Source organism: Telmatherina bonti (assembly GCF_933228915.1).
Source record: "Telmatherina bonti genome assembly, chromosome: 17".
Lineage (NCBI taxonomy): Eukaryota > Metazoa > Chordata > Actinopteri > Atheriniformes > Telmatherinidae > Telmatherina > Telmatherina bonti.
Window position 1 is genome coordinate 17,934,815 of NC_136615.1, and position 19,883 is coordinate 17,954,697.

Sequence of the window (19,883 nt, forward strand, 5' to 3'; positions counted from 1 at the left end):
TCTCTGACTTTATTTGATTTAAACTTGGTCCTGACTTGAATTTGACTGGAACCCGTTGCGAAGTTGGATTGGACATGACCGAGGTGGACCTGATGCGTCCATGCAAGTACACACGCACGCACAATGACTCCCGCAGACTGTTTCAGTGCCAGGGAAAAAATACATCAGTCCATAAATAAATAAGCTTACGCCTGTGGTGCTTGCCAGTAGTTCTGTGTCTTATGTTGCTTTGACTGAATTATGGCAAACCTTTTGAACAAATTGGTTGTGAGTCTAATGGGACAGAATGCTCTATACTGTGCAGATTGCTCGCTGCCTTGCTCCCACTGGTACTGCAGCCCAACAAAAGCACCGTCTCAAACATTTTGAGTGGAGCAGATCGAAGGTGGCAGCAGGGTTTAGCAGAAGAGGAGCGTAGTTATAGGAAGCAAGTTGCATGCAGTTAAGGCATGTGAGAGACTTGTCCCTTTTTTATGCTAAAGCTTTAGCATTAGCTAAATCTAAAATCTAGACAGATATACATCAAGCAGTACAGAATCATCACATTTGATGTTTTATCTAAATACATTTTATAAAGTGACCTCCTCAAGTCTTTGAAAGAAAAACATCATCAGACATTTTCAGTCAGCAGTCAGTTGATGTCATTGGCCTTAATTTCAGCTACTTTTGGTTTTTGTTTGCTGTGAGTCTTTGGGTCTTTAACCTGGTCTTGTGCAAATGAACAACAGCTCAGCGCAGTTATATTGAGATCAAACACCCAAAGGGCTGTGGGATTGCTGTCCTGCTGAATGGTGAAATGTCATCCAAGGAGATTTGATGTACTAGCATAAATCTGAGGACACAGATTGCCTTAATCCATCTTTGCACACATCCTATTATTTGCTTCAAGGGTAAATTCATCTATGAATGTTTAAAAAATAAAGAAAAAATGTCAGTTTACTTTGCAGAATAGATGCCTAAACTACAACTGAATGATCTACTGATGAATTAATCAGGAACCTTAAGGTTTTTATGCTCCATACTTTTCTGTTTCTGTTACAACTGTTCACATTTTTTCTTCTATTTTTTTGTTTGTTTGCTTGTTTTGTTCTTTCAGGCCATAGTACAGACTGGTTTCTGAACTCTTGGTTCATTCTGAGTCGAGGAAGTTCTTTTATAGATGAACTTAGCCAATGAAACTCAGCTGGTCAAATAATCAGGAATCATGTCCAATTATTTATTAAATTAGGGAATTTGGAAACTGTGTCTTTAAGGTTTTATGTGTTAATATTGGTAAAAAATCAGCTTGAGCTAATATTGAGCTTGTGCACTTAAATAGCTGCTCACACAAAAAAAAAGTGTGCAGCTGTCTTTGTGTTTACAATATTGGATTTAGTTTATGGGAGAATTGGAGAGTGCCCATTTAGTTTGCTTCTATCATCATCTGAAATTTATATAAGAGCAGGATACCAGAAAAAGCAATCCACCCTGAATACTGCGGTTAACGTTCTGTAATTATCTACCACATCGCTCAGACCAGCACTTTTTGCAGTCTAACGCACACATAAACTTTTGATTCCTGGAACGTCACTGCAGCACAGAAGAGAGTGCATGCTCCTATATGCTAGATGATTAAACAGATTTATACACACTCTGTGTGGCCAGTATATACGGTGTGCTTGTCAAAACCCACAAAGCATTAATTACATCAGCAGTAATTCAGACTTTTAGTTTGTGTATTACACAAAACCAAACTGGCAACCCTGAAAAACCTTCCTCTCCTGTTACAGACACAACCCTAACAAAACTTGTGTGTTCTTGTGCTCTGTCACAAATGGTTCAAAGTAGAGTAAATACCCATTCCATTAAGAGCTTGATTTGCAGATTTTCAATTCCCTCTTAAAGCAACAGTCATATAAAAAATGTAGCTGCCTCTACTCATTGCAAAAATCAGAAAAAGCTTTTAAAAAATGAATCTAAGAAACTTTGAAGAGCGCTTGTACTGTTTCTTAGTGTGAGTTTTAATCTGAGCTGCTCTGTTCAGTGTTGTGGAAGCTGATTCGGCTGCACATGCTCGTTAGTGCATGCAAGTCCATTGTGGAGTCTGGAGCAGGCTAAATTACTCCCTTAAATAAACCATGTCTCTTGTCAGAAAAGCCCTCCCAATATCTCTTGGCTATCTCTTCCTCTGGTGGATACCTCTTCCTCTGCTCTGCTAGATGCAGCATTATCCACAAGCAGTTTAAAGGACTTGAGTTAGATTTTAGTTTAGTTTTGGTGTGTTTGGGAGTTGGATTCCTCTGTTCGGTTGCAACAATGATTTAAGAGTTACGATTCATACTGGAAGAATCTTTGAAAGACTGTTGAAGACCTGTAAATCACATTTTCTTCACACACATATGTATATATATATATATATATATATATATATATATATATATATATATATATATATATATATATATATATATATGTATATATATATGCAAAAGAAGATGCATATATATGAAGATGCATATGCAAAAGATGCATATGCAAAAGAAGATGCATATATATGCATCTTCTTTTGCTGTATTGGCTTTTTCAAACATTGTGCGTTGCCCAACCTCATACTTAAGAACTCTTAAGGAAGCAGATCATTCACTCAGTTATTTCTTGGCAACTCAAATCCTGTTGTCAGATAGAGCTGCCAATCCAAAAAAACTCACCCTAAACTGACATTTAAGGGTTTTTGTTTGTCATGGAAATCACATATCCAGCCTTTAGGTGAACTAACCCTCCAGCTGCCCCAAGTGTCCCATTTCCTGGAAGTGCTACCTCTGATAAGGTTCCTAGAAACAGCCCATTGGCTTCTTTGTTAACACCATTACCCTTGAATGATTGGAAAGGCCACATAGATTTACGGATGAGTGTGCACACAGACAAACACACACACACATACACGCACGCACAGACTTACACTCTTTACCACCACTGGTGATTATCTTATAAATCAATACTGTGGGCCAGCTGGCCAGTGTTTTTGTGTATTAGCCTCTGAATACGGACAGTAATTTGGTCAGCATAGACTAGACAAACAGATTAATACATTAAAGAGGTCACAATGGCCTCACTTGCCTCCTTGTAAGTCACGACTGACTTCTATGAAAGTGAAAGGCCCACATTGTGTTTTGGTGCCAGTGAGTCTGGAGGGTTGAAATGACGTCAAGACATGGAATTTGTGTGACGGGAATTGTTGTTGATGCTCATAGGTCTTGTTGTTCATTGCTCTTGTGTAATGTAAATGATTGCATTTCCGCTAAATACGTTCACTATCGGTAAGGTCAGTCAAGATATATTGTGGGATTTATGTGAAATGGTAGCTCTATGTATCCATTTTAAAAAATGGAGGCTCCGTCGGTCTGTGAAAGCAAATACTTCATGGATGTACATATTCGCTCCCGCACTGCCACAGTCGATGATCAGATTAACATCTTCATGTCAAAACACTTGCTATTCTAACATGAAGCATAAAATAAGTTTTGTTTCATATATCTATGTGGTCAGATCTCAATGTGAAGGGTATTGATCGGTGGTATTCTGGGAAATGCCGAATCTGTAACTAATCAATAAAGCATAGGGTAGACCTGTCTTGTCAACTGTGCTCTATCTACTTGCTGCACTAAAAACTGAATTAATAAGACCTCATCCTTTCATTGAGTTAGTTCATTTCTCGACAAGATTTTTCTAACTGACTCAAGAACATGTTGCTTTCATCACTACCAGTCGTTTGACATGTTATCACTTTATATGTAACAGTTAACTATCGCTTTTTTAATTTTTCTTCCTGTAAACTATCACTGTTTTATACCCCCCCCCCCCCCCCCCCCCCAACTCCCCACCTCATTCCCTAAACCACAATTAGATTCACTGTTTACCCAGTGGAGACTGGCTTGCATTACTCTTTAAACATAAACATGGTGGTAATCGCTTTGTCTGTTTTTCACATGTGCAACCGTGCAATCAAGCGCACAGACCCATATGGGGTTTTTCAAGGAATCTGATGGTGGTAAGCGCATGGCAGTCTTGTGGTCTTTCTCTCTTTTGCCCCTTCTATCGAAGGTCATTTCTCATATTAGTCTTTGTGCGTGCGCACACCCTAAGTCTAGTTTTGTGTGTGTGTGTTGCCTTTGTTTGTGGCCTGCTTCCCATCGACTTGGAGTGACAAAAATTCCTGCTGCTGTTGTCTTCCGGCAGCAGTTACCACATGGATTCAGGCAAGACGCGGAAAAATGGTATAACTTTGTTTTGTCGCTGTTGTTTTCCATGTGGTTATTGTATAGCTACACGTTACAGTCCATGCTTGCCCCCCTATAATGACTGCTCATTCAGCATGCTCATTTAGAGGGCCTGTTTAATGAGAAAGCCTCAAATACTCTGGGATCCCCCCCACCCGCCTCTCCATCCACTTTACTTCCAGTAAAGTGAAGGATAGCTTTGAGAGTTGGAGGTCTCCTTTTTCACACTTTTGTTTCCTTTTTCATCTTGTTGATGTTTTACTGTCCTATTTTCCATTGGCTCTACAGCGTCACCCTGTTGACACACACACACTCTTTCCTCTGCTGCTCATTTAGGTCACTTGCACTCTTGAGGTGCTTTTCCTTGAGTGAAAGCAAGTAGTATTGGAAAAAGTCATTCCCATGAAACTCTGTTTAGCTCCTTTTTCAGCTAACAATTCTGCGCTATAAAAATACTACCATCAGCTTCTAAGTTTACATCTGCTTTCTCACTTTTTATTATTATTATTTTTATTATTATTATTATTGGGCCAAGCTGGCTGCCTTTCATGTCAATACTATAAGCAAAATCATCTCTAAATGTCACTTCATTTAATCCACACACTGCAGGAATCTTCTTTGGCATTTCTCCAATGAAATGAAACAGCCATCTGTGGAAATCAACCATTAATTGGAGTTTGTGTGTACATACTGCACGTGTGCAGTTCTTAGAGATATATGTCATCTCATTGCATGCTTTGCTTTCTGATAAGCGAATGTCATGGTGCATCGGCATAAAGGAGGGGGCTTTCGTCTGCCGTCTGTTGGACGCCTGGTACCCGACGATAATGTTTCCGCATGATTCTTCCAACCCTTTTTTTTTTTCTTTTGCAACCATGATCAAGCACATTGCCAAAGTAGTATGCATGAGGCAGCACTGCTAACAAGTTAGAGCAAATAAATAACTGAGAGCTCCATTGATCCATCGTGTGACGGGGGGAGCCAGAGTGCTTGTGAACTCCCTTGAACTTACTCTGTATCATGCCTGAAGCTTTAGGGAAAGCCCTGACATTATACTTTATTGCTTTGACAGTTATATTGGCATTTTGCTGCCTTTTAGAGGATGACTGAGGTTCTGCCTTTGATTTTCTCTCTTTTTTTTTTTTTTTTTTTTTTTTTTGCCTTCATCCGTAAATGAAGCAGCACAAGGAGATGGTAGGAGATGATGTCACCTCTTAATGTTTCACTACCCTCCCCCTTCCTTCCCCTTTAGAGTCAGACTGGCAGCAACATTAACAGATCTCACATTCAAACGCATAGATGAGGAGTGACACAGCTCTAACATCTCCATCATAAAAGCCACATGGATATATGATATCACACTGTAAGCTTGTCAGTGCGACTGAGGTGCGTCTGCCTTCCGGTAATTGGGAAAGGTGGAAATGAAAAGGTCATGATGCATGCGGGGGAAAGGTGTACATCTGCAGCTTTACATCTATCCCTCTGAAACTGATTCTGAGTTAAAGACATTTTGAGCATCTAAAGCATCATTTTGAGCAGCTATCTTATTCAAGTGGGAATAATGTTAAAACTCTTGTTAATTTTAAGGGACATTCAAAAAGAATTGCTTATGTTCAGTGGAAAGTCATTATGGAAAGAAGACGAGCCTGTGCCTGTATGCTTGTGTGGATGTATGGAGGGGTAATGATGGAAAGAGAGAACGTAGGTGGGGTAGTAGATGGGGGTGGGGTAAGCTTAGATGGACATGTTCCAGGAGATAATTGCATTTCTCTCACCTGTTACCCTTTACAGGCCTTCAAGAGCGCCACAATGAGCTCATACTGGTGTGCTGGAAAGGGCGATGTCATTGATAACTGGTGTCGCTGTGACCTGAGTGCCTTCAACAAAGATGGCATGCCTAACTGCAGTCCCCTCAGGCAGCCAATGTAAGTGTGACGTGACACCATGACACCTAGGGATCCATAGTTTCTGGATGCATGCACTGATGCCCATGGATATACACTCACATATACACACATACCTGCCTCTACTGACTCCTGGGGCACTTAAGAAAGTTGTAGACACAAGCACAGTCCCTGAAGTTCTAATAACTGTCAATCAGCTCTTGCACTCCCCCTGGAAAGAACATGGTCTCATTCAAGGTGTCCTAATAATACTCATGAGGCTTTTGTGAGTCATCCACTGCAGCGATTGTTGCCGCGAGAACTTTTAGAAAGAAGCAGTAGGTTGGAAGGGCAAGACTTCAGAGGAGAACAGAATGAAAAAACATTTGCATATCAGGTAATTTGGTCTTTATATGATATTGTGCTATATTTTTATGGCATATTTAAATTATGTAATTACAATGATATAATTTTATGAATGTTTTTTTTTTAAATAGATCAAAATACAAGAAAAACATGTGAAGAGGAAATTATTTAGAAATAAAAAAGTGTCATTGTACATGTGTATATAAGTGAAATATATATGAAAAAAATGTGGCACTTAAAAAAAAGAAATTCATGCATAAAAGGGTTAAAATGCCACAAGGTCGATGCTATGTTGTGATGGTTAGGGTAAAGTAATTTAATGGCAAAGATGTTTACAAAGTTAGCCATCATTTATAGTTGCATATGCCAGCACCATTAAACAAACAAAATCAAGGCATTAAACCTAAACTGACTGAGTGATTTCTTGCCAGGTTGAACCACAATATGTCTTGGATAATTTATTGATGTGGTTTTTCCCTTTTTTCACCTTTTACTGTACCAAACTGATATACGAAAAAAAACATATTATGCTTCTGCTGTTTAACAGCTATTATGAAAGTAATGAAATGTAATAAATGGAACACGTCTTTGTGTGCATAATTTGATCTTGCAATTCAATACCACTCCTGTGAATTAGGATGTTCATGTACAGTTCATGCAGTTTCCTAGGTCAAATATGAACAATGAATTCCAGATATCCAAGAAAGAGAAGTTTTAGAAGCATCAGAACCTACTGATATAGATCATGTGATTACCTGGACCGTGTACTTACATAGTAAAATTTGTAACATTTAGACACAAGCAGCCAGAAATGCACAAACTTCATGCCTGTTTCTGCTTTGTTTTGTTTGTGAATTGTGGTTGAGAAATTGGTGCCACAACTACAGTTTGGTTTAGTTTTCTTTGGGCCAATGCCCTGGCACAAAGACAGGAGGAAAAAGGGATGGCAGCAACTGCATTTCCAAGTTGGGCCAGTATCAGGCACATTACTTTATTGTGTACTTTAGGAGGATGAACCTCAGTGGCATGTTTTATAAGGGATAACCTACCACTTTGCATGCCATTATCACAGATACAAAGCAAGCAAAATGGGAAAATTTTTCTTTGATGATTTTTTTTTTAGGATTAAATAGGAAAAACTGCACAGAGAACACAGAACTAATTTTTTAGTTTGCTCAAAATTGCTGCTTACTCGTGATGGAGTGAGCTATTAAAAGATGTTCTTCTTCAAATGTTCTTCTGCTTCATATTATCCAAGTTGTGCTTCAGAAATTTGAAATTATTTTATTTCTTTGCATTTTGTTTTTGTAAAACTTCCAATGAAAAGTGCAATTCGGAACACTAAAATCCTTCTTTATTTTGTTGAGGCAGTCAGATGGCTCTCATGTGTAAACCAGCTTTGGGCAGGTCTCCACTTCAATTTAGGACCAAACCTGTTTTTATAACTTTCCCTTTATCTTTGAGGTAGTTAATACATTGTCAATATGGTAGCTTTTGAGTGTGTTTTACAGATGTTTTGATGCCGTTTTATAATGTTGACATCTTGAGGGCCACTTTGGCTGCATCCTCCCAGAATGTTCTGTTTGTATTTGCAGTTTTAAACTGCCAAGTTTTTCTGCAAAGTTTAAGTTCCCTCTAGAGTGTTTATGTTCTCCTTAGTCAATGTCGAAGGACAGCAGACAATAAAAACGCTAACCTTTACCAACAATTAAATTTTGGTCATTAGTTTTCTGATAGAATAGAGTTTTTTTGGTCACCTCAGTCTCCATATTATAACAATACTCTTTTTTTTATGGTTAAAAATTCAAATTTGCAAGTATTTAAGTAAATGTTTGAAAAAGGTTAAGATCAATGTTCAGAATCCATGATGAATAAGGTGTACAAGAATAGGATAACAGGCCAATACCAACATCTGGAGCAGCTCAGTCCAAGTCTGATGACAGCTGAATGTTGCTGAAGAAGTGTGATTAAGAATCTCAGGGTAGACTTGTTTGTTTGTTTCCTTGATTTCTTTTGAGCACAAATAACCCATGAAAGACAGAAACTGGCAATGCAATTTAGAACAATATATAAAAAAGCAAATAACAAAAACAAGGAACATCCTTGATGCTTGAAAAGGAGAGAAGGAAGAAAACTGATTTAATCCTACACCTTATCTCATCAATAACTTAACATAATGAAGTTTTTTAGTAATCATTCCTGTTTCTCCAAATCTGAATAGTGAACAGAGAGACCTGCTACTGATCACAATAAACGTCTTCAACAGTATTCCCATACAGTCACCCGTTTATTCAAGTAATAACCACATTCCAACAATGTGAGAAAACACCAGCACCACTTACCATAAAGGACTTTTAGAGAGCTTTAAAGTTGTAGATAATTAGAGAATTGCTTGTGTTGGATGTCCAGACTGTTTCAAGGTTTCACTCTACATACAGACACACAAAAATGGTTGCTAGTGGTTGAAAATTTAGGCAATATAAAATATACACACTCACTAAAGTTATGAAAATTTCTCTGAATTCTAAACAACTTTTGTAGATTTGGTAGTAATTCACTGACGGCTTTGAATGAAATTATCAATGTGCAATACTTTACAAGATCATCAGATTTGATTAAAGAAACAGATGATGTGTGGGTTCAAGAAACGAAGCCTTCTGAATAATACAGGCTGCTCATTTGTGTAGTATGACTGATGGATTCATTTTACATCAGTAACTATTTCCCCATACGTCAACACTATGTGTGAAGTATGGTAGTACCAGAGAGTGGTATGAAGTACAGACCTCATTTACATCAAAAGTTTGGCTTTATTTATAAGGGAGAGGCTTTTTGCAGACTTGTTTTCTGTGACAAATCTGTTAGAAATTAAAAGCATAAGTTGACATCCGTCTGTTACAGGTTATGATACTGATAAGATGTAGTATGAATAATTGTGTTTTTTTTTTTTCCTTTTGGTTTGTTCATCAAGCAATGCTTAAAAGTAGCAGACTGACTGAGTTTATTTAATTCATAGTTTCTTAGTGTATATGCCCATTTATGTAAGTGCATTCAAGACAAATTGGTGTATTGAAGATCTACATAAAATCAAAATCAGGCATAGGAGTGAATGTTGTAATCTCTTAGTTGTAATTGTATGTTAAGCCATGTTTTCATTCTGTTGCACCATTAGTTTGCGTCTCGCCCCTTACTTGGAGCCCTCAAGCACAATGGTGGCGTTGGAGTGGATGGATGTGGAGCCTCTGATTGGCTGTAAAGTTTCCGACTACATCATCCAGCATAAGCGAGTAGAGGATCCTTCAGAGGCTGAAGTCTACACAGGTAGAGATGCTGACATTGATTTGATATTTATACTTTTTTTTTTTATGAGAGATTGTTTGGAACACTATTTATGTTCTTGTTGTTGTTTTATTTAAATTTTTTTTTTGTATTTTTTTTACTTTATCTCTTCCAGCCCTTAATTTCAGGACTGGCAGAGTATGTAAGATTTTCAAGATTTTCAAAATAAATTAGCTAAAAAAATAACTATAATCATAATTAGATAGTTTTTTTAAACATGTAGGTTCCAGTCATTACAAGTTTGATTAATAACAAAGACCTTTCTTGAATGTTTTCTGACCAGTAAAAAAAAGTACATTTTTTTCCACCAGTAGGGTGAGTATGAGCCCATTTATTGCAGAGCGGCTCTGAGCTACAGCTCACAAGCGATTCCTGCCCTCATTGGAGCTGGCAAGGAGAAGGGGTAAGAGGAGAGTTTTGCTCATTACTGCCAACCTGTGGTTATTTGTGGAGGTAGCAGTTTTGTGGTTTTGCTCACAACCTGTTTTTTGCTACCTAGTGGTGGAAAGAATCTATCCTCTGCCTTTAAGACTCAAATTGGCTTCTTACTCAGATAACGTCAGAGACAGGGACTCGAGCTGTTGCCTGTCTGCTGTATGTGATTTATTTCCCTAGACATAACATTGACATAATATACAGAAACAGGCACAAATGATAAAACAAGTAACAGGCCTGGCGGGCATACATGTTGCTGCCCCACCTTTCGTCATAATAACTTGAAAGTATAAAAACTTCATACAAAGGATGAGTAAAAGAGATGCAAGCTGCAAAGCCTGTGGTATTAAAATCCAGGACACTGGATCCACCTCATCCAGATTCCTTCAAAACCTCAAACACACCTGGAGAGGTTAGTCACTGTATTATGGAAACTTAATATAAGTATACTTGTTAGCAATGAACTTAGTTCCACGGCAGTATTAACATTAGCCTGTTAATACATTCATACCAAATTAATGTTAATTAAATAGTTCACTGATCACTCTAAAGAAGAATGATGCATTAATAGACACAAGACTTTACAGAAACTGATGGCTATGTCCTGTCCCAAATGGGATCCCATTAAAGTGAGGCCAATAAACCATCACACCCACTGGAACTACAACAGTTTCAGTGGGTCTGTTTATCAGAAAAATATGCTATGACTTTAGTTGTAACTTTTAGGACTTTTTTATTATATATCTTTTTTTTCTGTTTTCATTGCATAAATCATCTCAACTTTTTGTTTGTTTTTCATGTGACTATCATTTTTAGTATGTATATATGTATGTATATATGTATGTATGTTTATTTTCTTAGATATTACAATGCAGCATTCTTAGCACACCAGACAGGAGGTGTTACATGTTAGATTACTCATTCCAACTAAAACCTGTGTCCGGGTGAGTCTCACAGCTTGATTTGAGCCTCACAATTTGAAACATGACACAATCTTGGGAAAAAAAATGAATAACTACTTCAATGACTTGATCATACATGGTTTAGGTCAAAATGGTGATGAAGAGCTTAAATGGGTTTAATAAAGAGACAAAAGTTCAATAAAAACCAAATGAATGAAGAGGATTTGTAAACTTACAAGAGAATTTAGGAATACTGGAGTTATGGTTGTACTTGGAGGGAATGAAGTGGAAGTTTTGGTGTGGATACAGAACACAAACAAGACCTTATACACACAGAGAAAATGACGTAAGGCAATTTATCAGACACCATGTGGTGCTGACCATTGTGTTGGGGGGGCGTGTGAGGAAAATGGTCACTGTTGTGATGAGAGGTTGGGGTGAGTCAGAGGAAAGAGCGAGATTTAATAATATTGGAGAAATGAGGTAGCCTGGAAAAGGCTGACTTTATACATCGGGAGGTATGGACAGGCCATCCATCACCCCTGAGAGGAGTGCTGATGAAGCGTGGGCACCAATGAGCAAAGAGAGGCCGCAGACAGCCAGACACAGGCATGCTGGCAGAGGTGAGGTACGAAGGGGCAGATGGTGAGGGTGACTCACTTTGCTATGTGCCAGTCACCACCATAAATCATGTTATAACAGAGAAAGTCCAGATTCAGAGTCATTGTTTTCAACTTTTTGCCTCATCCTTTCTGAATTTCAACCCATCTTGCCCATCACTGAACTCACTTTCAGGGGCACTTTCACCTGAACAAATCAAATTAAGATTGTGATGAGAAAAAATTGCTACCCCACATGAGGAGTAGTGAGAAGTAGGGACTTGTAATTGGGATGCAATCAGAACTCTGAGTGAAAACCTCATTCAAAACAATATGGGCATTTATCTGGGTCTGGATGGGTCCCATCTTAACTGTAAATACTAAAACATGTGGTTTCTCAGAAATGTCATTGTTCTCCAAAACATGTTGTTTGAAATGTATCATAGGGGAAGATTTATTAAATAATAGCTGCGTCTTAACATGAGGAGCTCTTGTTCTCTGGAAATAAAAGAACATTTTGTTTAAAGAGTATCAGTTTCTAACACATGGACAGACTTTATTGGACATTTTTACATTTTTACCACTCAGAAACACATTCTGTGAAAGTAAATGTGGACTGAAACCAAAAACTGATAGGAACAAAATAAAGTCCACATTGGCCTTTTACCATGGCCACCTTGTTTATACAAAGTAACTAACTCCAGAGTTACATGTTCCCAAGCTCAGCCATTCTTCTGTATCCATTCCACTATGATTTTCTTCACAGCTCCTCTTGACTTTCAAAGACAGATACACATAAACAGTTCCTTCTTTGAAAGCTGCCAGCAAAACCAGTTCTTTAGCGTTAGCCCTGGAGAAGCTCCAGTGGAGCAATATGGGGATAAATACTTCGCTCGAGGGCATCTTAGTGGTTTTCTGGAAAGCAAGTGTTTCTCTCCCATTTTTCCCTGTTCATATTTTCCAAAACTGCTAGACAATTTGAACCAGTAAGATTGTAGTCAAACATTTAGGGGTGGGTACGCACTAGGGATTTATTATTCAGCGGAATTACGACAAAACAGTACTTGACAATTGCAGGGAACAAAATTGTCATCCAGAGCTAAAGTCAGTGACGAAAGCTGTCAGCATGAGGCAATGTGAAGCGCAAATTCATGTCCAAGTTTTGAAAAATGGAGTATAATGGGAAGAAGGTGGAAAAAAGTAGTGTTAAATAATGATGAGTTGCAAAGTCTCTATATGGTCAAATTGCATATTGTCAGCTGTCTGGACAAGTATCACATAATAGATTGAAAATGTCTCAGCAATACAGTTGACTACAGTAGTATATCTTAGTACACACAAAAGATTGATGAAGAAAAAAGAATAGCATGATGTAGAGATTGGATGTCAACCATCGCCATGCAGAAGATGGGATTCATTTGGTGTCTGTAACAGCAGAGGCTGAGACTGGATCCACATCCACTGAAAGTTGACACACCGCATCAGGCAGTATCTGAGAGAGAAGTAAGATAGACAGTCACACACAGACACTTATCCATGCTGAGTATGAGTCACACATGCAGAGCATACACATTCAGCCATGTGCACACTTATACAGATGGCAGACAGAGACCGAGCGTGGAGATCCAGACACTTGGATGCAGCCCTTTCTGGGCTTCCAAAGCCATGTTTCTCAAGTATAGCAGAGGAGACCATCCCGTTTTCATAAAGGATACAGCCCTTTAAACCAAGGCCTCAAATGACTGACCTATACCCTATACAAGATATTACTTCTCCAAGGGTGGTCTGATTGTGATACTGTATTTGAAAAACACTGGTATGTTGTTATCCTGGTCTTTCTTACATGTTCAAGCAATCCAGATTCAGAGTATTTAAAATCCGTGTTTTCATACTATTTGCGCACAGCATGTGGAACTGTCCATGTTTTTACACATAAAATATAGAAATACTGTCGAAGTGACATCCAAATACCAAAATTTTAGTAAAATATTTAAAAATTATTATCTGTGAGAATAAAGTGAGTCATCAGGATGAGAATCACTCATAACTCTTTACCACCTTATTTTTGAATATGCTGTATCGCTGTTATAAAACATGTATTTTTATAGCATGAAAGAAGAGTTGTTTATGTGATTTACATGCAGCTTGTCTTTTTTTTTTTTTTTCCAACAGCTTGGGTGACCTTTGATCAATTAAATAATTATTTAGATGATCTCACATGCCATCTTTTTGCTGAGGTTTTTTTTTTCATTCACAGCAACAACTTGCACAAAACGTTTATAGTGATTAATATGTTCTTTTGGGCTAGTAATCGCAGATCTATCTGATGTGAACTCCCTTACCTGGTGATATGTGGTTATTTTACATGTGTGCTTAAAGCTGATTGAATAAATGTTAGTTCATGGACTGTTTCAAGTATTCTCTTGCCCTCAGCAGTCCATAAGATTTTCTTCAGAATCTTCTGGCATGGGTGCAACTGGCACCAGGACACCACACGTCGATGAGCAGTTTTCTAAGTGTACGATCAGATCTGTGACTGTTTGTCTTGGACATTTCCGTGAAGACAAAAGCTCACCTACCAGATGGCAGGCAAGGATGTTGGACGTATAAAGGGATCCCAAATACTGAGGCTCTGTCGTTCTATTTGTTGAAATGCTCTTCCAACGGATCTTCACTTCGCTCATACAAGAGAGCCTCCACTAGATTTTGAATGGTCCTAGAACAGATATCATGTTGGAACGGGTCATTGTACCTCTTACAGCTAAAGATAGAATTGATCTTGGAGAGAACTTGTAAAGGGAGTCATTAAGCCAAACAAGGAGTCCCGAATTCTTTAGCTTCTCAAGTATACTAGAGGGTGTATACTAGAGGGTGTGTGGGATTCTGCATGTGCTTTTTATACTTGGTGAAAACATACAAATATATCTTAGTTACATTTTGTAGGAAACTAAAAAGGTAAACAGGGGAAGACTTGATGGTAATGGTTAGTCAGTCACTTTATAGCCAAACTAAAGGCTCCTTTGGATTTATGGTCATAGTTCAAACTAATTTAAAATCCATATTAGACTCCACTAGAACTGTCCTTTGTCACCAGTTTTGTTCAGAATTTATAAACAATATTTATTAAGCTAATACTTTTATCCAAAGTGACTTACAAGTGAAGAACAGCATTTAAGGTTTAATTCAGTAAGCTATATTGGCATACATGTTAATAATTTATGACAGAGAATAACTGCAACTGATTTGGGAGTCCAGAGAAAGCAAGAATTTAAAGTTTGAGACTGTTGAAACTGTAGGAAAGGGGGTGTTCTTGGTAACAATATATCTCCAAGAGATGCAAGTGTAGTCATAGACTGATAGCATTTGATAAATTGTTTCACCATCATGGAACCACAGATGGAAGAGTCAAAACTAAGACAGCTTTGCACTTAAGGATGCAAGGCAGTCTTAGTCAAATGCGGGCAAATGCTGTTTCTGCAAAGATCATGGCTGGAAGGAGATCTAAGCCTCTGCAAGCTTATTGAACCATCTGTAGATGTATTACAACTAAGCTTTATTTGCATAGCGCCATGTCATCTCAGGGCACTGTATAGACAAAATAATTTCAAGCTGATTAATTGAGATTCAATCAGTGTTCATGCAAGCCAATTTGGGAAAAAATGATAGCCTAACTAAGAAAGCCAATGGGGTGGTGGAGGACAGCGGAGAGTATGCTTTGAGCATCGCATATTGGGTGGTGGGGGACAGTGACATTACACTGTGAGCATAGTAGTTGTGGAGTCAAGAGGTTTATGCAAAGAGTTATATGTTGTACTTTACAGCTCAACAATAACATTGTAATAGTGTCGTAATATGTTGGGAATTTCATTGAAATTTTAAAGTAATTACTGTGTAATATGTAAGGGATAATGTTGCTCGCATTGGATGGTACACGCCTCCGCATAGTCCATTAATTTCTGATAATGGACACCTTGGAAGGCATTATTCCACTTCTACCATGGTCCCTCACAAAGGAAATAATATAAGGTTGTTTTTACTGTTAAAATAATGATTTTAACAAGAAGCAGTGGAGCAGACTATTTAATGTCTCTTGTTGTGTCGTTGCCAAGGTAACCGCCTTTGGCAGCACCTGCAGCTCGTTCTGCAGCAGATAATATTGTGACAATTCACCAATAATGGTGAAATATGATCGTGTTTTGGGATGTGTGTGACTGTGGTCCAGGGAGCTCAGTTTGTATGAATAAGAGAGTGAGTGTGTGTGCATGGCGCTCCATCAGGTGATCAAGCCTGAAAGATAAGAGTTTGGAAGTGTCGCCCCCGCCCTTTAACAGATTCCAAAGAAAATATGTTGATTTTCTAAAAATGCATATTTCTTCACAATATAAAAGAAATCGAAGAGGACGTGCAGTGGTTGGTTTCTGTAATAGCATAAGAAAAATTCGGCCATGGAAAAATCTAAATGCAAACAGCATGGACCTTTTTAATTCTTGAAGATCGCTGTATAGTTGGCATAATTGCTGGAGCATTAATGCAGACAAACACGCACGGTCCGCTTCACCACTGCATGGTGACGTCAGAGCCATTCTGTCCCTCTTAGAGAGATCTGGAGCTTCATCACAAACTAACTGATTAAATATTATGTAATACAGTTGAAACAATGTGATAGATATTTTATCTGCAGTGACAAATTTTAACTAACAATTTCGGTAGAACACGAACATTATACAGTAATGAGATAGGGAGGGATCAGGAGACTTTTTTCCTTTCTCTGGTTATTGTTCAACCGATGGTCTAAATTAACCTGAAAAATAAAATAACTTAAAAACTGGCCAATCAGACACCTTCATTAGTAACCATGGGCTGCTGTTTGACATCGTCCTTCTGGATATTCTTTCTGCTTTCTGTTTTGTCCGTTTGTCGCTAACATTTCTGTTGCCACGGTTACGGTTGGCGTTTGAGCCAATGCAATGATTTAGAATTATTCGGCTTTTTGACGGAACTTTTTTTTAACTGGTGTCCATTATCACCTTTTAACGGCCCCCCTGCAACCAATTAGAATCAAGTATTCACCCAGACCATGGTATAAGTAATAACAACCTTGTAATAACAAAGTAAAACCCATGTTATATCCTCATAATATCACTGGGCATATCATTAATAGCAACAGACTAGAACTCAAGATACAGGGTAATATCTGACCTGAACTACAGCAGTGACAGGGAAACTAATTTAACAATGTAATAACCAAGTTATTACAAGGTTATTATATAGTACTTACCTGATATTTCTTGTGTATTACCATCAGGTTGCTACATTATTATCATATTAATACCAAGCTGTAATAAAGTGCTACCAAGTTATGCACTGAATTTATGAAAGTCAACACCTCTACTACTTACTTGAGCACAGTGTCCTTGGTTTGAAAATAATGTATTTCATCCTTTGAGCTGGGGATGAGTTATCTCCTTACCAGTGTGTTCTTTACAAGTGGTGCAAGACTGATCAATAGGCAGATGGGTATATCATGTGACACACTGTGCTAGGTTGTTGTTGTCAAGCAACAGCCAAGAGAGAGCTTATCCAAGAAGTGAACCTGTCAGTTTGTAGACCCATAGGCTTTATCACACCTTTGGTCATGAACTATTAAAGTGATAGTAACAACAGAACCCTTATTCCAACAAAGAATATTTGCACAAATTCTCAGAGTAAGGGTATAAACTGCACCCAATCAGTTTAGTGTAGGTAGTTCTCTTATTTGATGTCCCTTTAAAATCTCCTTGGATTGTAGGTATATGTATCTGTATTTGGAATGTGTAGTACGGAACAGTGACGTACCTTGCTCCAATGCAGAAGAGTTGCACTATAGCTACAGCCAGATTGGAAGCATGCTGTCACTCTTTTCCAATGAACTGTGTTGAAAACTCAAATCACTATGGAAAGTATGAAGGTCTTTTTCTTGTCTTTACAATGTTAGAATTTCTTTTTTGTAACAATAACAAATATCAATAAATAAATAAAAGATATAAAATATTTGAAAAGTTTTTACATTGTAAACAAACTAATCTAAAAGTGTGTTCTTATTTAAACAAATGTTTAATGAACCCAACATGTCATAGCCTTGCAACTAAGCTTTATTTCTAAAAGAAAACAAACTGTGGAATAAATTAATAAAAATTAATGGCATGGGGGTTAGCACTATGGCCTCATAGCAAGAAGGTTATTGGTTTGATCCTCGGCTTGGGGGAGGCTCAAGACTCCATACTTTCTGTATGGAGTTTGCATGTTCTCTCCTGGTACTCCAGCTTCCTCCCATTGTCCAAGGACATGCATGTTACGTTAATTGGTTACCTTAAATTGCCCCTAAAAGTGAGCATGGTTGTTTGTCTTCTTGTATTGGCCCTGTAATAGACTGGCGACCTGTCGCCTAATGATTGCTGGGATAGGCTTAAGCTTTTCCAAAACCCTAAATCGGACTGATTGGCTCGGAAAATGAATGAATAAATTAATATTTGTGTGAGTCTGAGTGGGAGTGAACGTCCCTCCCTCCCTCAATATACAATACCAGTCTAAAGTTTGAACTCACTTTCCCATTGGATTTAATTGGAAAGTGTGACCAAATCTTTGACTGTTACTGTATATTGAATTTATTGGATATAATCTGAAAGTATGTCCAAATTTTTGACTGACAGTGTGTTTATGTGCAGACACTAAATAAAACAGAGGAAGGTTCTCTTAATTTATGCCATATTTTGCATGAATGAGAATATTTGACATTGGACAATTTATTGCAGGCAATTTTTTTTTTATTTTTTGGTTTTATTTTAAATGTGATTCCATTTTTATTCTGAACTATTTAATTCCTCTTGTCATGTAAACCTTAATTCTGCTCTAAGTTAATTCCGGTCGTTCTGCGCATGCTCGTTACCTTGTCCTGTCCCGATGACATGCGTTGTTTTGCCTCCCGTGTTCGGTAGTCTATCTTTCTTCTCCTTCTCAGTTGCTGCAATAAGTCAAGTAGTATGCTCGTGTTGAGCTGGAACTTCAAAATTATAATAAAAATAGCGGCAAAACTGGTACTTATTATGTAGTTTTTACAAGTTAAGACTGAAAAGATGAGAAGAAGGGAGCAAACTTGTTTATTTACGGTATACATCATACGTCACGTGCTCCCTTTGTCCAATCCGAACCCTTCCCAACCCGCAACTCAAAAGAGGAATAAAGTAAGGATGTGTTTCATGTAAGTCTCCATTTGGAATTATTATTTTCACGTAAACTCATAGGAGAATATTTTTTTTTTTCAAATGATTTAATTCTGAATTATCATTTCGGAATTAAAAAACATCATGTAACCGTACCCTATGTCAGAACATTTTAGCTTTACAAAGTTCCACTAAAGTTCTGAAAGGAGAGCAGTTGAAATTTTTGTTCTTAATACTCTACTGGCAATTCAATACCCTGATTACCATACTCCTACTGAGATGCCATTGAAACGCAGTTTGTTGTCCTTTGGGGGTTCACAAGAATTCTGCTGTCACAGCACATATGCATCTCTCTGGCTTACACACTGAGGCTGTGTGCTCACCATATTGTTGCATGTATGCATGCATACATGAAGCAAGTAAAGGAAGGAGTCATCAAGCGGTGAAGCGTGGGATTGTACTGCATCATTGGAAAGTATCATATTCATAAGCCATTATAAGACCTGGCCAGGGACAACAGATTAAAACTAACACTTCTTATAATATATGCAGTGTAGTCAGGATATCAATTGCAGTTTAAGTTTTAATGGTCACACATAATTTCAAGACAGCTGATTATTGTTGACAAATAATAATTGTTTATTTTCCTGACCTGACTGAAGAGAAATTTAACCAACACTTACTGTGACAAACATTTTATTAAAGGGAAACCCTGATCAGTAGTAGTATTGAAGTTCTGTGCCCCAAAAAATGGGCGTTTTTCTGCGTTTGTACTCTGAAAAAGCAGCAAAAACAAAAAGGAACTCAGTTGATGTCACATCAGTCTGTTGGTATCGACCAAGTGATGATTGATGAAAGATTATGTATTGCATTTGAGTAACTTTTTATAATTAAGTCGTGCATT

At 37.8% G+C, this 19,883-nt stretch overlaps 1 protein-coding gene across 1 annotated transcript in view; it reads left to right on the top strand.

Annotated features, from left to right (window-relative positions):
* astn2 (astrotactin 2) overlaps positions 1-19,883 on the top strand; it is a gene marked incomplete at both ends in the record, with an annotated part of 274,064 nt that overhangs the window by 221,396 nt on the left and 32,785 nt on the right. The window contains 2 exons of the mRNA XM_079256074.1: positions 6,048-6,181; positions 9,678-9,826. Coding sequence (XP_079112200.1) covers positions 6,048-6,181; positions 9,678-9,826 — 283 coding nt within the window. The remainder of the gene's footprint in view (positions 1-6,047; positions 6,182-9,677; positions 9,827-19,883) is intronic.